Source organism: Papio anubis, chromosome 3 (genome assembly GCF_008728515.1).
Source record: "Papio anubis isolate 15944 chromosome 3, Panubis1.0, whole genome shotgun sequence".
Taxonomy (NCBI): domain Eukaryota; kingdom Metazoa; phylum Chordata; class Mammalia; order Primates; family Cercopithecidae; genus Papio; species Papio anubis.
Genome location: NC_044978.1, coordinates 127,477,097 through 127,499,641, shown reverse-complemented (window position 1 = coordinate 127,499,641; position 22,545 = coordinate 127,477,097). Strand labels below are relative to the sequence as shown.

Sequence of the window (22,545 nt, the reverse complement as noted above, 5' to 3'; positions counted from 1 at the left end):
GCTTTGAGGAAGAGAGCAGGAACACCAGGCACCCGGTCTAGAAAAGTCAGTGAAGGGGATCCACAGTGGAGCCTCCACTATACTATTCTGAGGCTGCCTCACAAAGACCAAAGCTCCTGCCTGAAGGTTTTGCCTGCTCCCTGGGCATCCAGACATCACTGGCTTTTTCCTACTCCAACCCAAGAAAAGGATTCTGTCTAATCACAAGTCCAATTGGCTGTCTCCTTTCTCTGAGCCCAAAAGCCTGTTCTCAACAAACAGAAGCACTGTTATCTACTTCCATCTCCCCAGCCTTCTGTGTACAAAGCATGCCTTGCCACCTGCCCCCCTCATCTTTTTGTTCATATGAGAATGCATGGGTCCCAGGAGCTTCAGTGAGAGGACAGAGAAAAATGGGAAATTCCATTACCAAAACCTTTTAGAGAAAGAAGAAAAGACAAAGGAGAATGAAAGGATTGTTGATACTCGCTGGCAGATTAAAAGAACTGATGAAGAACTTTCCTGCTTTCTCCGGGCGCAGTGGCTCACACTTGTAATCCCAGCACTTTGGGAGGCCGAGGCAAGCGGATTGCCTGAGCTCAGGAGTTCGAGACCAGCCTGGGCAACACAGTGAAACCCCATCTCTACTAAAATACAATAAATTAGCCGGGCGTGGCAGCATGCGCCTGTAATCCCAGCTACTTGGGAGGCTGAGGCAGGAGAATCACGTGAACCCGGCAGGCAGAGGTTGCAGTGAGATTGGGCCACTGCACTCTAGCCTGGGTGACAGAGCAAGACTCCATCGCCAAAAAAAAAAAAAAAACAAAAAAAACTTTCCTGCTTTATCTGCTATATACTAAGTAATCCACATGAGATAGTCCCACAATTATAAACACTGACTAAAGAAGGATTTAAAAATAAACAGACATTTAAAATTTTTATAGAGGTGTTTTACAACCAAGATGACCAGGCACTGTTAAGAAAATAAAAAGAGCTTTGTTATGTAACTTATACCTCTCCCAAAATTCTAAACTATTTATCCTACTTGTAAAAGATCTCATATAATCTACCTGCTAATCTGGTCCAGTTTTCTAATCATTTTTTGCTAATAAGAAGTTTTTTCTTATATACAATATTAATTCTTTTATTTCCATTTAAGCCAATCTTTTGGTTCCACCTCTTAAGAATTCGAGAAACCGTGGGTTTGCTTCCTCTTTCCAACTTAGTTAACCAACTTAATATGAGTCATCCCTTGGTTTTTCTCTAAATTCAGTAATCAGCCTTCACAGATCTCATTTAACAGATTCACAGATCTCTTAACCATTTTTTTAGGCTTCAGAATTTCCTCTTTACCACCCTTAATATGAACAGTAAACCTGGGTTTATCTATGCTTTTACATCAAAGCCAAGCTGCTTTGTTTTTAGGGCCTCCAGAACCCAATCTTGCCTACCTACAACTTTATTTCTATGTTTTGTCCCTTCTTTAAACTAAATACACTCCCACTGCTAATTAAGCTATTCCCTCATCCCTCCAGTTTAGACAGTCTTCTCACTTTATTTAATCCCAATCCATCTCCACGTGGCCGCTTCAACACCAACATATCCACCAAAAAACATTTTCCAATGTCCCCCATCCAAAATGATCTCCTTTCATACTGCATGCAGAAACCAGGGTGAGTGGTTCAGTCATGGCTGTGTAGTTGAACGTGCTGGTTCTGATATGCATTGCCACATCTTTTTAGGTTCTATGTTTTGCCTTGTTTTTCACCTTTTGGTTGTCTAAACCTCTGCCTCTGCCATTATGTGGCACGTCTTTATCACATAACCCAGCCCAGTTTTTTTAATCCCATTTTAGAGCATCATCTATGGGTAAACAATCTTGAAAGTAGTTCTGCTCTCTGATGGCTCATTCATCAAAACTATCAAGATGACTTTTTTTTTTTTGAGACAGAGTATTGCTCTGTCGCCTAGGCTGGAGTGCAGTGGTATGATATTGGCTCACTGCATCCTCTGCCTCCTCAGTTCAAGTGATTCTCCTGCCTCAGTCTCCCTAGTAGCTGGGATTACAGGAATGCACCACCACGCCCAGCTAATTTTTTGTATTTTTAGTAGAGATGGGATTTCACCATGTTGGCCAGGCTGGTCTTGAACTCCTGACCTCAGGTGATCCACCCGCCTCGGTCTCCCAAAGTGCTGGTATCACAGGCATGAGCCACCACACCCAATCAAGATGGCTTTAAAATCCGGTTTCCTACATTGTTTAAAACTCTAAGAGTCTCCAATCAACTACAGTGCCCTTTACATTATGTCAAATTCATCAATACTACCTCAAACAATAAAATCAAATGCATGCCAAAACCCAGCTACTCAACAGGTTCCAACTCTCAGTTAGTGACCCTCTCTGGTACACAGCATGAGAACCCCTATCTATCCTCCAGATGAGAGGTGGTGCAAAGGCCAACTCCAAAACAGTGAGACATGAGTAGCTGTCTGCTGGATTGCATGAAAGAGTTCTGAGGCCATATCACGGTTTAGGGCATCTTGTCCAACCCATGGCCTATGGGCTGCATATAAATTTGTTTCGGGCCACTTTGAATGAGGCCCGACACAAATTTATAAACTTTCTTAAAACATTATGAAATTTTTTGCAATTTTTTAAAGCTCATCAGCTATTGTTAGTGTTAGTGCATTTTATGTGTGGCCCAAGACAATACTGCTTCTTCCAACGTGGCTCAGGGAAGCCAAAAGACTGGATACCCCTGAGTTAGAGTCAGACTTCATCAACTAGTGATGCCTGCCAGGATGATGGCAAGGGAACAGGCAGAATGGATTTGCTGACCCTGTTACTTGGGATTACAATAGAATCAAAAGCTTTACTAAAATAAAGGTAACTTCAATATTCCCATTTCTACATGATTTGTATATTTGTAACAGAATAATCTGCACCCCTCCCCTTTTTTTATAACTGAGTAATTTTCTGCTAGCATCTCTCAGTTATTAAAACCAAGTTAAAAGTACCGCTATAGACTAAATGTTCGTATCTGCCAAGACTAATGTGTTGAGACCTAATCCCCAATGTCAGAGTATTTGGAGGTGGGACCTCTGGGAGGTAATTAGATCATGAGGGTGAAGCTTTCATGAATGGGACTATTGCCCTTATAAGAAAGGTCCTAGGCCAGGCGTGGTGGCTCACACCTGTAATCCCAGCACTTTGGAAGGTCAAGGTGGGTGCATCACAAGGTCAGGAGATCGAGACCATCCTAGCTAACACGGTGAAATCCCACGTCTACTAAAAATACAAAAAATTAGCCTGGTGTGGTAGTGGGCGCCTGTAGTCCCCACCTACTTGGGAGGCTGAGGCAGGAGAATGGCATGAAACTGGGAGGTGGAGCTTGCAGTGAGCCAAGATTGAGCCACTGCACTCCAGCCTGGGTGATAAAGCGAGACTCGTCTCAAAAAAAAAAAAAGGTCCTAAAAAGATCCCTCACTCCCCTCATCATGTGAAGTTACAGCAAAAGGACAGCTCTGTACAAACCTGTACAAATAGGAAGCTGGGCCTTGATCTTGGGCTTTCCAGCCTCCGGAACTGTGAAAAATCAATGTTTGTTATTTATAAGCCACCCACTCTATGGTATTTTGTTATAGCAGCCTGAGTGGACTAAGAAAAATACCAGGCTAGAAGCAATAAATTTACTTTTTTTTTTTTGAGAAAGGTAGATGAGAAAATCTATTTCTTTTTTCATCATTACATATTCCAGTAGTTCTCTAAAAACTTACAAAATAATCAATGCTGATTATAAAATAGGAAAATTTTAACCCCAAATATAAGTATTAGCCACATAATTAACTGTGAATTTTGATGCCTAAATGGGGGTAGGGGTGGAGCTGTGGACACTAATCAGTTGTCAGTTAGCACTAAAAAAAAAAAAAAAAACACCAGTGTTGTGAACAACAGGCAGAGTTCCTCTTTTTTTTTTTTTTCTTTTTCTTTTTTTTCTTGAGACTGAGTCTCACTGTGTCACCCAGCCTGGAGTGCAGTGGTGCAATCTCAACTCACTGCAACCTCCGCCTCCTGGGTTGAAGCGATTCTCATGCCTAAGCCTCCCAAGTAGCTGGGATTACAGCTGTGCACCACCATATCCAGCTATTTTTTTGTATTTTAGTCAAGACAGGGTTTCACCATGTTGGCCAGAATGGTCTCAACAGAGTTCCATTTTAATGACTAACATTTTAACAACCCACTCAACACACAGTGGACCCACATCTTGGCTGGCAGCACACATTAACTCTGTTGATTTGGACACAGCTAATTTGATTAAACAAGAAATCCCACAACACAGAAGCATTCATAAAACTCCACTGTCAAATGAACCATCAGTTCACTTAAAATGTCAGCCTTGTGGTTTGGCATTTATGTAGAGTATCTTTGATTGTAATGCTAAACATTCTCAATAGATTTGTTTCTTCAAAAATGTCATTGACGACTTGAGGACAAACTGTCATGAGCTTCCTGGTAAGTGACTACATAACAAGACAAAAACAGACTGACTTTTCTTCTACTATACTCTCACCACAACACAGAACACTCCTGTGACCCCAGATGTGTGGGTTTTTCTCCCACACCAAACAATTCTTCAACACCAGTTAGATGTCCCATAATTCAATTAAATGTTGACACTATCTACCTGGAGTTAGAGTCAAATCCCACAAATGAAGGGCTCAGTTCTACAAGACCACAATAGCACCTCCACTTCAGGTGTCAATTGCAAGTCCAAGCCTTTGGTACTTCTGATCTACCAGCTATAAATTGAGGGTTCCCATAGCCCCTTCTTCAGATTCAGTCATTTGCTAGAATGGCTCACAGAACTCAGGGAAACACTTTACTTACTAGTGCTGATTTATTACAAAGGATATTTTAAAGCATACAAATGAACAGCCAGATGAAGACTGCACAGACGACAAGGTTCAGAAGGGTCCCTAGCACAGAAGCCTCTGTTCCCATGAAGCTGGGGTGCACCTCCCACCAGGCAGCTGGATGTGTTCAACAACCTGGAAGTTCTCTAAACCCTGTCTTTTTGAGTTTTTATGGAGGCTTCAGGACATCAGCATGATCGATTAAACCATTGCCCTTTGGGGAGCAATATGGAGGGGAGCTGAAAGTTCCAACCCTCTAATCATATGTTTGGCTTCCCTGGCAATCAGCCACCATCCTGAGGCTATCCAGGAGCTCCCAGCCACCAGTCATCTCAACAGCATATACAAAGATACTATCACTTATCACTGCAGAGATGCCAAAGGTTTTAGGACCTATGTGCCAGGAAAGGGAGAGGGAGCAGAAGTCCAATACATATTTCTTATTATATCACAGTGACAAAGCCAATTCTCAGAAGAGGAGGCCAGGCACGGTGGCTCACACCTGTAATACCAGCACTTTGGGAGGCTAAGGCAGGTGGATCACCTGAGATAAGGAGTTCAAGACCAGCTTGGCCACATGGCATAACCCAGTCTCTACTAAAAATACAAAAATTAGCCAGGCATGGTGGCGTGCGCCTATAGTCCTGGCTACTCAGGAGGCTGAGGCAGGGGAATCACTTGAACCTGGGAGGCAGAGGTTGCAGTGATCCGAGATTACGCTACTGCACTTCGGCCTAGGTGACAGAGCAAGACTCCATCTCAAAAAAAAAAAAAAAAGAAAAGAAAAGAAAAGAAGAGGGAGCTTCCATTCCATGTGTAGAAGAGTCACCTTAAACATCAAAAGGAGAATCAGAAAGTATGGCCCAGAGGAGCTAGTAAGGAAGGCATAGTAAGAGAGTAGTAGGAAGTGGTAACAGGGGCTTTTGAGTAGAACAGACAAACTGGGATTCTTTTCAAGCTGCCTTTGACCAGCCATGCAATGTAGAGCAAGTAAAATGATGGTTAACAAGACCCCCTCATATATAATAAATAATTTGGAATAGTGGGGCCAATATTTAACAAATGGTGGTGACTATGATTACTATTATTGACAGGTTCTTGCCTAAAAGATAGAAACAAAATAAAGAAGCTTTGGAGTTTTAATTGGGATTTTTCTCTGGGAGATTTAGAGACCAGGAGATATACAGAGGGTGAGGAGCCTGGTTTGGGAAATAATTCTAAAATGACAAGCTGGATTTTCAGTGCGGTAGATACTGGCTAAGAGGTCTGCTCCTATCAACAGTGAAAAGAACTTCCCTAAATAAATAAGGCAGGCAGCCTTTAATCCGAGCACTTTGGGAGGCCAAGGCGAAAGGATCACCTGGGCCCAGGAGTTACAGACCAGGCTGGACAACATGATGAGACCCTGCCTCTGCAAAAAGGAAAAAATTAGCCAGGCTTGGTAGTGCATACCTGTGGTCTCCCAGCTATTTAGGAGGATGAGGTGGGAGGACAGCTTGAGCCTGGGAGGTCAAAGCTACAGTAAATAGTGGTCCTTACTACTGCACTCTAGCCTAGGCAACAGAGGGAGACCCTGTCTCCCTAAATAAATAAATAAAAGGCTATGTATTCTTGAGCTGACTATAAGGGACTATTGTCTGATCCTATTATCTTCTCACTCTCAAATATTTCATTTTATTTTATTTTATTTTATTTTATTTCGTTTTGTTTTGTTTATTTATTTTGACACAGGCTCTCACTCTGTCACCCAGGCTGGAGTGCAGTGGTGCGATCTCAGCTCTCTGCACCCTTGACCTCTCCGGTTCAAGAGACCTTCCCACCTCAGACTCCTGAGTCACCATGCCTGACTATTTTTCATAGTTTTTGTAGAGACAAGGTTTCACCATGTTGCCCAGGCTGGTCTTGAACCGCTGGGCTCAAGCAATCTACCTGCCTTGGCCTCCCAAAGTGCTGGGATTACAGGTGTGAGCCACTGCACCAGGCCTCAAATAATCTTTGAATCTCAGTTCTCACTCAGCCTTTTCAAACCTCCACAACTCTGAGATGCAAGTACCCTCCCTCTTCCAAGCTGCTCAGGGGCTTTGGACTAATACAGCTAAATCACCAACCAGAACTTCAGCAGTTAGTGCTAGAGACGAAAATTTTAAAACTAGTTTCACTGAAAATAGAGGTAAGGCACAGGAATATTATCCATGTTGTTACTACTATTTGAAAAGAAAAACAATCTAAAAAATAATTCAAGACATTTTATGAATGTCCTAGCTAGTTTCCTTAGATGGGAGCCTTCCTTTCTGTGATTCAAGGCTTATTTCCTTCTCTTTACACCCATCACTTCGCAATGCAGTTACAAGACCATAGCTCTGATCTGACCTTTTACCTTCTCATTTCCTGCCAGAACAACTTCATCCTGCTCATTCATCAGTGGTCAAAGTTAAATGCTAAGTCATTTAGTTTCAGAGGTTTAGAGCACTGTCTTAGTCACTTCAGGCTGCTATAACAAAGTACCATAGCCCGAGTAGCTTACAAAAAACAGAAATTTATTTTCCCACAGGTCTGGAGGCTGGAAGTCTAAGATCAGGGGGCCAGTGGGGTCAGGTTCTGGTGAGGGCTCTCTTTCCGATTTCCAGATGGCTATCTTCTCACTGTGTCCTCACATGGTGGAAGGGGCTAGACAATTCCCTGGGGCCCCTATTTACAAGGGCACGAATCCCACTCATTATGGTTCTACCTTCATGACTTAATTACCTCCCAAAGGCCCCACCTCCTAATACCATCACTTTGGGAGTTAGGATATCAACATATCAATTTAGGGAGGGGGGACATAGACATTCAGTCCATAAAGCACAGTTATATGCCAGTCTCTAATCCATTTTAAAGTAAAGGTCCCTCCAAAATAAACCAGTATGTTCTCATTAGATTATGAGGCAAAGTTTGAAAGAAGATTTCTTTGTCTGCTTCTACCTTTCCTTAAGGAACCTGCCTCCTCTTCTACCATCTGCTAACCCTGCTGCTCATCTAACCACCCCCACCTATGCCTTACTTTGTCGTTCCATTCTTCCCCAAATCAACCACCAAAAACTGTAGAAATCAAATTCTGCTCCTTCAAGGGCCTACTTGTTAGAAAACTAAAATCATGCTAACGATAGTGGGTACCAATACACTAATGCATTCTTCTTTAGGAGCAGTGATTCACAAATGAGCAGGGGTGGGGTGAGGGAAGGAGAGAGAAGTGCCCCCAGGGGACAACTGGCAATGTCTGCACACATTGTTGGTTGTCACAAATGGGAGTGTGCTACTGTCTGTCATCTACTGAGTAGAGGCCAGAGATACTGCTGAACATCTCACATTGTACAGGACTGTTCCCCACAACAAAGAATTACCCAATTCAAAGTATCAGTAGTGCTGAGGTTGAGAAAACCAGCTCTAAGAGGTAATGTATTTTTATTAAAAACTCCTTTGTTCCATAGGTTTAAGTTTAAATTCCAGGCACTGGTCAGGCTGAATGGAGCTGTTTTGGAGCAGATAACCATCAAATCACACCTCAAGAAGGTACCTATCTTCCATTCATATATAACTAGTTCTATTTGTCAGAATAAACATTAGCTGAATGATTACTAATGTTTTATTTGGTTGGGGTTTTCTATTTTTTATGCTTACAATATAAATTTAACCCCCAAAATTGAGTTTAATAACTCAGGGCGCAGTGGCTCACGCCTGTAATCCCAGCACTTTGGGAGGCCTAGGTGGGCAGATCATGAAATCAGGAGATTGAGACCATCCTGGCCAACATGGTGAAACCCCATCTCTACTAAAAATGTAAAAATTAGCCAGGCGTGGTGGTGCATGCCTGTAATCCCAGATACTTAGGAGACTGAGGTGGGAGAATCTCTCGAACCCGGGAGGCAGAGGTTGCAGTGAGCTGAAATCACACCATTGCACTCTAGCCTGGGCAACAGAGCCAGTCTCCATCTCAAAAATAATAATAATAAATATATACAAAAATTAGCCAGGTGTGGTGGCGCACCCCTGTAATTCCAGCTACTCAGGAGGCTGAGGCAGGAGAATTGCTGGAACCCGGGAGGCAGAGGTTGCAGTGAGCAAAGATTGCACCACTGCACTCTAGCCTGGGCGATAGAGTGAGACACTGTCTTAAAAATAATAATAATAATATATATTATGTATTAATAACATATTTCACATACTAATACATAATGTTTCATATATATGAGACAAGTTTATATATTTCACATACAAATACATGTTTCATATATATATATATATGACAACTTCCTGTATTGTATCAATAAGATAACCCCATTAGATGCATTATACTTCATATTCTTGAGGGCAACACATACTGGTTTGTATTCAGAGTGTACACCATTAATTAAATTAGCTAATATAGACTATCAAAAACGCCCTGCCCAAAACAAAATAAGTGTATAAAAATATTCCTCAAATTTCTTTCTTTTTTTTTTTTAGATGGGTCTCACTATTTTGCCCCGGCTACCCTCAAACTCCAGATCCTCCCCCTTCAGCCTCCCAAGTGTCTGGGACTATAGGCATGCATGACCCCACCTGACTTCATATTTCTCAAACTTCTGTCACAAAATATGATCCCATATTTTTCTGTGAATGCATAAGATTTTATTAATGTTCATATAACCAGTGTATACAGGATTTCAAGTAGTTAGTCAATTACCTCACAGAAAAAAATTCCCGAAGTAAAATTAGAGGGCCATGTTAGGCAACCTGAATTCTCTCTGAATAGGTATAACACCATAAGTTTCACCTTAGTACCTTCTCCTTTTTGAGTGTTTAGGTGGGCAAAAGAGACTTAGGGGCATGAGATACAAGGCAGAGAGAAATTCAGCACAGGGGCTAAATCAATAGCAGGCCATGTGACCACAGTCTTCGTGTGCGGTGCTGCTGGAGCAGGGGATGGTGCAGGACTTGCAGTGGTTGTGTGCACTTTGTGGCCAACAATGCTGAGTCACGCCAGCATCACACTCTAAGGGAACAATGCCAAAGGACAAGCTACCACCTCTATGTATTTGTGGTGTTTATGACTCACTCCCAGGTAAATGCAGGCCTTTATTCATGCTTGGTGACTTTTCATGGTAATCATTCAAAATGTCCTAGTGTCATAATGCAATTAGAGTAGAATTCATCTTGAGTCACTAAAATTACATAATTACTAATATTAATCACAATTACTATCAAAGCTATGAACCAAATTCAAACTCAATCCTAACAGCATCATAATCCTCGAAAATCAGATGCCCAAAGAGTAAGGCCGGTGCCTCTTAAAAGTCAAACAATCCTTTGTATATTTAAAACAGGCTAAAATAAAAGTTGCTAAGATCTTAGTCAGACCAAGTCCCAGGGTCCGAGGAGATGCATTTGTCCTGTGGCTGGAGCAACAAAAGCACAGCTGATAAAAAGAAGCAAACGAGCCATTATTCTTGTATTTTCTTGTCCTAGCCTTCTATGCTGTGGCTCTAGCACTTCTGCTTTCAGGGGACAAAACTAGGGTAGAAGGGTAACTATATTCTCCACTGAAGTTTAATGCTCAGAATAAAATAGTTACTTGAAGTGGGGAAAAAGATTTACCCTTTTCTTTGTGTTAACAATGAAGAAAAGTCCTGAAGCTTACAAGAGTAAGGTATGGCCCAGCACTATGGCTCATGGCTGTAATCCCAGCACTTTGGGAGGCTGAGGCAGGAGGACTGCTTGAGGCCAGGGATTTGGCACAATACAGCCAGACCCCATCTCAAAAAAAAAAAAAAAAAGGAAGAAGAAGAAGAGGAAGGTGAAAGTGCAATAACATAACTTCTTAACAAGATTTACCCATAATCATATCTGAAGCTCAACAAATTAAATAGCTTTTAAATAAAAGACACAGCAGAATATGACCAAAGACAGAAGAGAATTATTTAACCACAGTTAATAATTTGCCTAGGCTCACCTTTCAATTGGCTTATTCAATAAAAGCACAGAAGAAATACAATGCAAGAGGGATTTAACTGGGGAGACTTGAAATGCATTTCAAAAAAAAAAGTGTGTTTCACTAAATGAAAGAGCAGCAGAAGGAAGTTTTTCAGTGCAGAAAATAAGCCTAACTCTCCCTCTCAGCTCCTCAAAATCTATTTTCAGGACTATATCATTCAGACACATCTCAAAATCATACCCACACTCCTGGGGTCCTTGGCCTGCCTGTGACCCTTGCCTAAACTTTGATACAGAGACGTGGTGCTCTCAAGGCCAAAAACTGCACCAGCCAAGCACACAAGTGCTCAATGTTTCATCATCACCCTCTATCAGTCTGTCTAGGATTGTGACACTACTTCTCAGATGACTCCAAACACTAGTATGTATCAACAGGGCACACACCCCTTACTTAATACCCCTGGTACTAAGTACCCCTGGATACCCAAGCACCAAGTCAGGAGGGGAGCAGAGTTGCATACCATGCACAGTTGTGGGATTAGCAGAGACGAAAGCAGTAATATCAGAGCCGAAATGAGATCTCACACTGTCCTTTGCTTATGCACCTATTTCAGTATTTATCACAGTGGTCTGTGAAATGCCTATCTCCCCACAGGGACCATGTCTTAATCAACTTTGGATCCTTTGTCAACCCTACATGTTGCAGTTGTTCAATAACTATGAGAGTCAATTTCCAATTTCACAGGCTACAAGGAAGGGCAGACACTCTGAATGAAATACGACAAATTTTGCAGGCATCAGCATTACTCTAAAATATTATTTCTATTTTCTCCTCCTGTTCACTTCCATTCTTTCCTGGAGATACCACGGAAAAGACAAAGATCAAAAACAGAAAAAGCAGATGTTTGACAAAGATTGCAATAAAAATAGTAATCCAGTAAGTGTAAACATTCAAAAAGTTTTCATTTCTGCATAGGCAAAAAAAAAAAAAAAAAACAACTAAACCCATGCTACTGGACCCTCTCATCTACTGATTTTTTAATCCCATCACCTGCCAAATTGAAATACTTTGTGTCCTTTAAAACTCATGGCCTGGCCGGGTGCAATGGCTGATGCCCTGTAATCCCAGCACTTTGAGAGGCCGAGGTGGGAGGATCGCTTGAGGTCAGGAGTTTGAGACCAGCCTGGCCAACATGGTAAAACCCCATCTCTACTAAAAATACAAAAATTAGCCGGGCATGCTGGCACACGCCTGTAGTCCCAGCTACTCAGGAGGCTGAGGCAGGAAAATTGCTTGAACCTGGGAGGCAGAGGTTACAGTGAGCCAAGATCTCGCCACTGCACTCCAGCCTCGGGGACAGAATGAGACTTTGTCTCAAAAGCAGAAAATTTAATTAATTTAATGTAAATAAGAAAATTAAATTAAATTAAAACTCATGGCCCAAAACATGTACCGCAATCACCCCAATATATTAAGGCTCACTGATTTTCACTCAAGATCAACAGCTCAGTCTCACCAAGCACAACAGAAAACCAGCAAGAAAGTTTGTTCTTTCCTTAAATCATAAGGACATACATTTTTAAAGGAACTCAGAATAATTTTTTAAAATTATAGATCTGTTATATCTCAGAGAAGGTATCTGGCAATAAAAAAACGATAAAATATAGCCAGAAATATCCAGACTTGGTAAAAATGTTATTGGTGATAATATTTTGGTGTTTAAGTATACACAATGAAGCTCTACTAGTTGCTTCAATCATTTGAAAATCATAATCTGATTATACAAAAATACTGCAATGTTTTCAGTCAAATATTTTGTTATTTCCAAAACTCGTTATAGAATACAATTTCTATAATTCCTTTTAGAAAAGCTTCCAGAAGATAAATTCCTTCCAACAAAGTATTTGATAGTTTGACTTTTTTTTTTTTTCCAAATGAGGTCTCACTGTATTGCCCAGGCCAGAGTGCAGTGGTGTGATCACGGCTCACTACAGCCTCAACTTCCACGGTTCAAGCAATCCTCCCACCTCAGCCCTGCTCCTAGTAGCTGGGACTACAGGTGCGCACCACCACACTCAGCTAATTTTTGTATTTTTTGTTGAGACGGGGTTTCACCATGTGCCCAGGCTGGTCTTGAACTCCTGAGCCCAAGCAATCTGCCCGCCTCAGCCTCCCACAGTGCTGGGATTACAGGCGTGAGCCACCGCACCTGGTCAAGCATGTTTCTTTATTGCAGGACTTTTCTGAGCCTTTATTAGTATGCAATAGACTCTCCAAAAGGAAAGTGTAGTATGTGATGATTCCTAAGCTTATTTCACAAGAAAATTATTTTTTATTTCATGTATTACCAATCAGCCTTCAGCAGAAAAGAGTATTTTGAGAAACATACTTTGAGAATCACAAGTTGGTTAATGAAACCTCAATAATAGGTTCTAACTTGCAGGAACTCCCATTAGCCTTTTTCTTTTTCTTTTTCTTTTTTCTTTTGGCCATTGACTACATCTTTAAAACCATGGACAGCCATCTTCAAATGCATGCCCTTAGAAAGGAAAACAATACCTATAAGAACACATAGATGAGCTAACACATATTACCACCTTTACAATAAAAAGTCCGTGAAAACTCAGGCAGCTGCTATTCTACACTGACAGAATTATGACAGATCCAAAGCCTATAGAACATACTGCTCTCTGCATATTTCAAGTTCAAATTGGGTAGGTTTACATCTACGCAATTTGAATATGGTAACAATCATAATGAAAAGGAAAACTTACCAACAGAAGCAGAGTTTTTAAGAATCGACTCCTTTGGGGTTCCTTTTTCAATTCGTATTGTGGCCCACTGTTCAAAAACAAGAAATACTAATTTAAACTGTCCCACAGACACAACATAAAATACTTCAACCATATTATACACAAGTGAAATTACACATCAAGCTGTGACAGTATCTGAACTAAAGAGATAACCCCAGTGAATCTCTGATGTAGCAGTATTCCAAGTCCCAAGTATACTTTTATATCAGTTACTGATAATGCCCTAATAAAATGTGGAAAGGACAATATTTACCCTTTCTCAACCACCTCACATGCATGGGTGTCGTGATAAATTATTCATTGAGAAGGCTGTGAAGCATGGGGGGCTTGAGTACAGGTCACGGCATCAAGAATGTCTGGGTTTAAAATTACTTATTCCCTATAGGCCTCTGTTTCCTCATTGTAAAATAAGGATAATAGATCCTATCCTATAGGGTTGCTGTCACATTAAACAAGATAACACATATAAGGGCCTAAAACGTAGGGCATAAAGTATAACAATTATTTTCACAACAAATTAGACATTCAGGGGTAGGACACACTCAAAGATGCATCAGAAATAAGCTCGCAGAAAGAGGCAGCACAGACTTGGAAAGTTAGAAAGGACTCGATGAAATCATTAACTAAGGCACGATTGGCTCACGCCTGTAATCCCAGCACTTTGGGAGGCCCAGGAGGGTGGATCATTTGAGGTCAGGAGTTCAAGACTAGCCTGGCCAACATGGCAAAACCCCATCTCTACTAAAAATACAAAAATTAGCCAGGCATGGTGACGCATGCTGGAGCTACTCTAGAGGCTGAAGCAGAATTGCTTGAACCAGGGAGGAAGAGGCTGCAGTGAGCAGAGATCGGGCCCCTGCACTCCAGCCTAGGCAACAGAGTGAGACTCTCGAAAAGAAAAAGAAATCATTAACTACAGAAAATCATCTGTCCACATGGATACTTATAAAGATGCATAGGAAAATGTTATAATTATGAAGATCTACAGATTTTAGGGAATTTAAGAACTGGAAAACAACTCTCGTGTTGTTTTGAAGGTACCTAGGAATATAAAAAAATGTACCCAGAAGTAATTTTAAAAATTTTTTTCTTTATACATTTTTTACACACTTCCCAAATTATTCACTATTAACATCATAATTCAAAAACTGCTAGTGAACTTTTCAAGTCTCTCATTCTAGAGAATCCCCAGGGCTCTTACACTAAAAAGTATCGTAGTAATTATAATTGAACATAAGCACCCTTGAAGGGGCAGAGACAATTTTTTTTTTTTTTTTTTTTTTCTTTGAGACAGGGGCTTGCTGCAGCCTTGACCTCCTGGGCTCAAGCAATCCTCCCACCTCCGCCTCCTAACTAGCTGGAACCACAGGCCCACATCACCACTCCCAGCTAATTTTTGGATTTTTTGTAAAAATCGGGTTTCACCTTGTCAACCAGACTGTACTTGAACTCCTGAGCTCAAGCAATCTACTGGCCTCAGCCTCCCAAAGTGCTGGGATTACAGGTGTGAGCTACCATTTTATATCGTATTTTATTTTATTTTATTTTATTTTTTGAGAAGGAGTTTCGCTCTTATTGCCCAGGCTGGAGTCCAATGGCACGATCTCAGCTCACTGCAATCTCCGCCTCCCGGGTTCAAGCGATTCTCCTGCCTTGGCCCCCCAAGTAGCTGGGACTACAGGCACCCACCACCAAGCCCAGCTAATTTTTGTATTTTTAGTAAAGGTGGGATTTCACTAAGTTGGCCAGTGTGGTCTCAAACTCCTGACCTCAGGTGATCCAAATGCCTCAGCCTCCCAAAATGCTGGGATTATAGGTGTGACCCACTGCACCTAGCCCACAGACAGATTTATTAATAGGCCAAGTCAAAACCTCAGTTATTGCTAGGCTCAAAAGAGTTTGTTGACTAGAGAGGTTAAAAAATTTTTCAAATAAATAAGAACGTAACTGATAGAGAATAAATAACCTAAAACGTACATGAAGGTCAGGGAGTAATGCATGATATCTGACTACGTCAGGACCCCTTCAAAACAACCCACAGAGCCAAACAAGAACATGCCATTTGCACTTAGAAAACAGCCTATAAATAGAGGCCAGTCTTCCCAGCTTCCAGTGACAAGTGACTAAATCATAAGACTCAGTCTTAATCTGATTGCATCCTGTTATCTTTTGCGGATTTAGTGCATGAGTTCTCAAACTCTGGACTAATACCACTCAGCTTTTCTCAACTGAGGTAACTGTTTCCATAGATTTTTACTTAAAGCTTCAGGGCCTATTATCATTTGTAAGTAAACCAAAGATATAATTAAAATAAAATGTTGTAAACAGTCAATCATTGTTCATTTCAGACTCATTTTTTTTCATTGTGAGGCGAGTGATTTTATATTTTATACAAATAGTAGTTACCTTAGACTAGAACTATTATTCCATGCTCATATGATGGAAAATGCTGGTATTCTGTTCCTGTTAATGGGCTGAATTATGTCCCTCTAAAATTCATACGTTGAAGCTCTAACCCCCAGAATATGACTATATTTACAGATAGGGTCTTCAAAGGGTGACTACGTTAAAAAGAAGCCCTCAGGGTGGGCCCTAATCCAATCTGACTGATGTCCTTATAAGAAGAGAAAACTTGGACACGCAAATAGACACAAGGATGTGAGCACAGAAAGGCCCATGTGAGGATACCACACCTTCTTGCTAGAAGGTAGTCACATGCAAGCCTAGGAGAGAGGCCTCAGAATGAGGCTAAACCTGCTGACACCTTGAACTTGAACCTCTAGCTTCCAAAACTGAGAAAATAAATTTCTGTTGTTTAGGCCACCAGTCTGTGGTACTTTGTTATGGCAGCTCTAGCAAACTAATACAGTGACATTCCTCAAAAAGCATGATCTGCTCAAAAGCACTCCATGTTTTGGCACCAGACAAGTTTCAGAATGCATTCTGTCTCCTGAAATGATAGCTCTAAAGGTCTACCCTGCATAACACAATGACTGTGTTAAGATAAGCACATTTTAGGCCAGACACTGTGGCTCATGCCTATAATCACAATACTTTGGGAGGCCAAGGCAGGAAAATCACTTGAGTCCAGGAGTTCGAAACAATCTGGGCAACAGGGTGAAACATTGTCTCTCCAAAAAAAAAAAAAAAAAGTTTTAAATTAGTTGGGCATGGTGGTACACGTCTGTGGTCCCAACCACTCAGGAGGACTGGTTGAGGAGGTCGAGGCTACAGTGAGCTGTGATCATGCCACTGCACTGCAGGCTGGGTGACAGGGAGATCCTGCCTTAAAAAAAAAAAAAAAAAAAAAAAAAAAAAAAAGATATGCAAATGTTAAGGTTGAAGAAGCAGACATTTAGTGCCTAAGGGAATTTGTACTAGAAAACCCTTTTCTTCTGTAGGATGACCCTCCATTGAAAGTAAAAACATGCCTGTGCCTTGCAGCTAGATAGATATACATTTGAATTGCAATTCTGCCACTTCCTGGCTGGAATCATCTCACACAAGAGACTTTAACGTCTTGGGGCATCCATTTCATCATCTCTAAAACAGGGACAAGGCCAGGCGGGGTGGCTCATGCCTGTAATTCCAGCACTTTGGGAGGCCAAGGCGGGTAGATCACTCGAGGACAAGAGTTGGAGACCAGCCTGGTCAACATAGTGAAATCCCGTCTCTACTGAAAATACAAAAATTAGCCAGGCATGGTGGCTCACGCCTGTAATCCCAGCCACTTAGGAGGCTGAGGCAGGAGAATCGCTTGAATCCGGGAGGGGGAGGTTGCAGTGGGCTGAGATTGTGCCGCTGCACTCCATCCAGCCTGGGTGACAGAGCAAGGCTCTGTCTCACAAAAAGAAATAAAATAAAAATAAAACAGGGGCAATACCAAAGGTGGCTGTAAAGGCTAAAGGAGATAATGTAGCTCCTGCCTACCACACAGCAGGCCACAAAGTAGCCTCCTCCTCCCTATATTCCACATTTCAGGCCTCTGAAATGGCCAGTTTTTTCCAGACTGTCCAGTGCTTCTCCCCATAAATAGTTATTTCTCTTTTACCATGCCAGCTTCTCTAGCCAATCAGATCAACCCAAATACAAATACAGAATATCTCTTCCAGACATTCTGAATCTCTTACAGGGGTATATCAGAACATATCTGCCTCAAGGCATCACAAAAGAGGCAGCTCTGTCAGCAAAATGGTCCTAAAGTACAAAAGTGGCTTCTAACAACCCACAGTTTCTGCCTCCCCAGGAAAGTTGAAAGATACTTATCAATGAAGTTATCTTTCCACCTAATTTCCAAATCCTCTTGGAGGGAAAAAGGTAGCTGTCCAAAATTCACCAAAAGAAATGGCTTTAAGTCTGATTTTTTTTTTTTTTTTAGATGGAGTGTTGCTCTGTCACCCAGGCTGGAGTGTAGTGGCGTGATCTTGGCTCACTATAGCCTGTGCCTCCCAGATTCAAGTGATTCTCCTGCCTCAGCCTCCTGAGCAGCTGGGATTACAAGTGCACACCACCATGCTTGGCTAATTTTTGTATTTTTAGTAGAGATGGGGTTTCACCATGTTGGCCAGGCTGGTCTCAAATTCCTGATCTCAAGTGATCCGCCCGCCTCGGCTTCCCAAAGTGCTGGGATTACAGACATGAGCCACCACACCTGGCCAAGTTTTACTTTTCATAATTTGTATTCCTAAAACAATTTTCTCGAATATAAAGCTGTAATATTAGCATACATATCCAACAAATTATCATATATCCCTTGAAAATCACTGGCTTGGAGAATCACTAAACTTATTCTAAGTATTCAAGGCTTATCCTCAAGTATCTTGTCATATCAGTGACTTATGCATACATCTAGAGATACCCAGCAATGCAGAAGAAAGTAGAGGTAGGTGCTCAATAAATGATTATTACTTGAACCAGTGGGTTAAGAAGGGGTCAGAGAAGAGCATAAAGCTCAGTGAGTTGACAAGTAATAATTATCAAAATCAGCAATTTAGAAGGTACCCTACACACATTTCAACTTCTAGAATTTGAGTTTATGGTCATAAGAAAGATACCCATTGACAGTAAAACTTGTCAAAGTAAACATATAATAGACAAAACTAAATGATCTTTTTAAATGGTACATAAATTATAAGCAAAGAAACTTGAGAAACATCCAATTATGATCAGAGCTCAAAGAATATTCTTGGGAATGAAATGTAAAGAAAGAAACAACTAAATCAATTAAGAATTTACCAAGGAGTGATACAAGGGCTGGGCCTTAAATGCAATCTACAAAAAGGCAGTGTATTTGTCCAGCACTGAAGATTTTCTCATGCTAAACATCAACATAATCCCTTAAGGAATTATTCCTATAGTTGAGAAAAGCAGTCCACCATATTAACCCCAGTCTAACAGAAATGTCTTTGAAACATCTAACACTGTTCTAGTTGAAGGAGAGAAGATCCTGGGTTACTGTTCTCCTGCACCTAAAGCAGAAATCACTATGGGATCACAGCTCTCCTTCCTGATGAGCTCAGATGCTCCCACAGGAGTTCCAGGCAGTCACAGCCAACAAATCAGAGCTGGCTCACACAATGAATCTGTATTCAAATTCCACATACATCAAGCACCTCTTTGACCTAATAACTTAGTCTCAGCAGACAGGGTGGGTTCCTTATGTGTCACCTACCTAGTTTCCAAACTATCTAGTTTCTCCCACCAGAATTAGAAAACTGGCATTCTTGACAGTTTGATTGACAAGGAGTTCAGCTCTGGAGTTGCGCAGAGGGACAAAAATTAAAATCTGTGGCCCTGTCAAACTGAAAGTCAGATCCTGGACTGGAGATCATCCTATCAGGCGCAATAATTTGCCAGGTTGACAGCAACTAGCTGGCCTCTGCCCTTAGCTGTACCTTGAGTCACTAAAGAAAAACAGGAGTGAGCCCCTGGAAGCCAGTGGGTATGATTTACCTTAAACCATTCTTAAACAGGGTATAAATTCCAAAAGACATTACTGTATGGGAGAACAGTTCAATCATTTCAGAGTTCAGAGAAAGACGGAACACCAGCTGAAGAGGATCATCTGCTATGGGAGAGGATTCTGAAGAAGGTCTAACAGTAGCAGGCAGCTAAGAAATTCACAGCATAATGTGACCAAGCTCACAATGTAAAGTCAATAAGAGTTCAAAACAGAAATAGCTCCCAAGTAGAAACAATAAAACTTTAAAAGCATGAGCACTGAGAATGAAGAATCACATACAACTTCAAAGACTAGGCAAAGAAATAGCCACAAACGAGAGTCTAGGGCAATACAGGAGGCTAGCAGGTACAAGACAGTGTCCGGTGGGTTAGAGATGTATACCTGGGAGCCACCCAATTAGCTGAGGAAGAAGAGCAGATAAAGCCACATCCTAAGGGCAGAGAGAAAATAAGGTCACAAAAATGGGAACCAAACTTATAAGAAGGCACTGTGGAATGCTAGAATCTCAGTAATCATATTATTCTTTTAATAGCAACAAACATTCATATAGTCGATGCAGGCAGCCTTCTAAGGTGCTTGATACATTTTAACTTATTTGAACAACCCTGTGGAAATAGGAGTTATTGTTACTCCTATTTTATAGATAAAGAAAACGAGGCACAAGAGTAGATGACCTCCTTAAGGTCACATTTTGAGAAACAGAGCTACAATTTTGGTACCAAATCTAAGCAAACCTGTATCCAGGATCTCTACTCCTAACCACTAGGCTGTAGGGCCTCTTCTCAGTTAAGACTCCTGTTTCTGGCCAGGCGTGGGGCTCACACCTGTAATCCCAGCACTTTGGGAGGCAAAGGCAGGAAGACTGCTTGAGGCCAGGAGATCAAGACCAGCCTGGCCAAGATAGCAAGACGCTGTCTCTTATATTTAAAAAAAGTATATATAATATATACATATAAATATTTTTGAAACAAGTAGATATAAATTATATACATACAATTTTTTTTTAAAAAAAGACTCCTGCTTCTAACAGTTAATTCAAACAAACCACTTATCTCTGACTCTCAGTTTCCCTCTCTGTAAAAGGGGGATAGCACTTGCCCTCCCTACCCTACCCAGCCTTTTGACACTTAATAAAACCCTAAGAGTAAGCTGCAGTTGTTCTCTACCAGGCCCACTTCCATCTAACATTTTTCTTTGCAGAATTTGGAAACAGGAGGGTAGGGAGACCTGAGGTCAAAGAATATATACCTTTTCAATGGCATTTCAAGTGCTGTTAGTTAGATAAAATTCCATGACTCCACTAAAATAAAATACGATTTCTTTCTGCCATCCAGGAATTGGTCTCTTATCTTGGGCATAAAGAAGAACACGATGCCTTTCTTAACAGGATGCCTGAGTACACTAAAGGACCTCTGAAACCTGGGGCTGTAAAAACAAGCGGGTGAGGCGGAAACTGCACTGCATAATGGATATAAGCAAATCCTCTGATACAAAAAGTTGGTCGCATTGTTATTATAATCAGTAAAATAATAACGATGCTCAGGGAATGGAGTGATTTTTGCTTCCGACCAGAGGAACAATAGTGGTCCAGTGGTTTCAGCCCAGATCCCTCCAGGTCCGCGAAAGCCGCCGAGATGCTGACTTTCGCACTGCCGCGGGCAAGGAACAGAAATGCACGCACGCATGCACACGCGCGCACACACACCCCTGACCCGCGACCACTGACCTTGAGAGCTGGACCCCAGGGTTCTGAGCCCGCAGCGGCGTGGGGCTGGCTGCATCCCTCCCGGCACTCACCTCTAAAGTTTTCACCAGGATCTTCATGTAGATCTCGGAGATGCCCAGAGACACTCCGAAGACCGAAGGCAGAAGGATGAAGCCGAGAACCAGCGTCAGCCAGGTGGAAAGGATCTTCCCGGCCAGCTCTGCGCCCTCCATGACTCGGCGCACCCACTCAGGAGAGGTCCGCAGTGGAGGGCCGAGCGCCACAGCAGTCCCTGTCCCCAGGCAGTCCCGCGGGAGCTCCAGGAGCAGAGCGCCGAGCCCGGCACTCACCTCTGCGAGGGGAAGAGAGGAAGGAAAAAAACTTTCAGAATTACGGCAATATCCTTCCTTCCTCCCCGGGCTCCTCCTCGCCCCTGTCAGTTAACTCCTTCTCCGCCGGCGGCCCAGGTCTGGGCTGAAGCCACCGCGGCGTGCGCAGACCTGGGTAGCGCGAGCCAGTGGTCGGAGCTGCGGGTAAGCGAAGGGACACTGCCGCGCGGCAGAGCGCGCGAGCGCAGCCGGGAACGCGCCCCGCCCGGTGCCTGATTTCCTCTGGATGGTGATTGCGACAACTCAGCAGATGACTCACAGAGGCCCTCCCCGAGCCAGGTTCCCTGCGGGAGCACCGCACTTTGGCACACCGGCAGCGGGCGGAGCTCGCACCGGGCCGCGGGCTGTGCTGGAGGCTGGCTGCGCTCGGGCGTCCAGAGCCCTATTTCTGCGCGCTGCCCTCGCCCCACCTCCTCCGTCACCCAACGGGGGAGCTCCCTGGCAGGACTTAGCCCAAGAGCGCCGCAGCCTCCTGGGCGGTCTCAGTTTTTCCCCGCGCCCCGCCTCCCCCAGCACTCAGCAAAGGTCCTTTCAGGAGGAGAGTTTTCATCTGAAAAATGTTAATATTTTCTTCACCCGCAGAATGAACTGCTGACGTTTCTGGGACGCTTGAGGTCTTGTTTGTGTGGGTGTAAAACGAACTCTTGGGAAGGGCTTCCAAGGACAGAAAAATGCAGAGCGCACCAGGTAGCCGTGTACGCCGCTTCAGACTCCCACACCTCCTTCCCCGCATGGCCTACAGCTGTGGGGCTCAATCTTGCTTATCCCGAGACTAGGAAGCTCTGTCCACGCGTCGCCTAACCCATTGAGCCGCCATCTCCCTAGCACAGAAA

General features: G+C 42.5%; 1 protein-coding gene across 3 annotated transcripts in view; it reads right to left on the bottom strand.

The window, feature by feature from the left end:
• The window catches only part of GPAT3 (glycerol-3-phosphate acyltransferase 3), a 67,025-nt gene extending 44,827 nt beyond the window's left edge, over nt 1-22,198 (bottom strand). Inside the window, exons 1-3 of one of the 3 annotated variants that reach the window (XM_031664575.1) lie at nt 21,972-22,198; nt 21,416-21,675; nt 13,618-13,684 (exon numbers count right to left, since the gene is read on the bottom strand). In XM_031664575.1, the coding sequence (XP_031520435.1) occupies nt 13,618-13,684; nt 21,416-21,556 (208 nt within the window). In that variant the 5' untranslated portion in view covers nt 21,557-21,675; nt 21,972-22,198. The other 2 variants (XM_031664574.1, XM_021933773.2) reach the window with 2 other exon arrangements.
• Nucleotides 22,199-22,545: the final 347 nt, after the last annotated feature.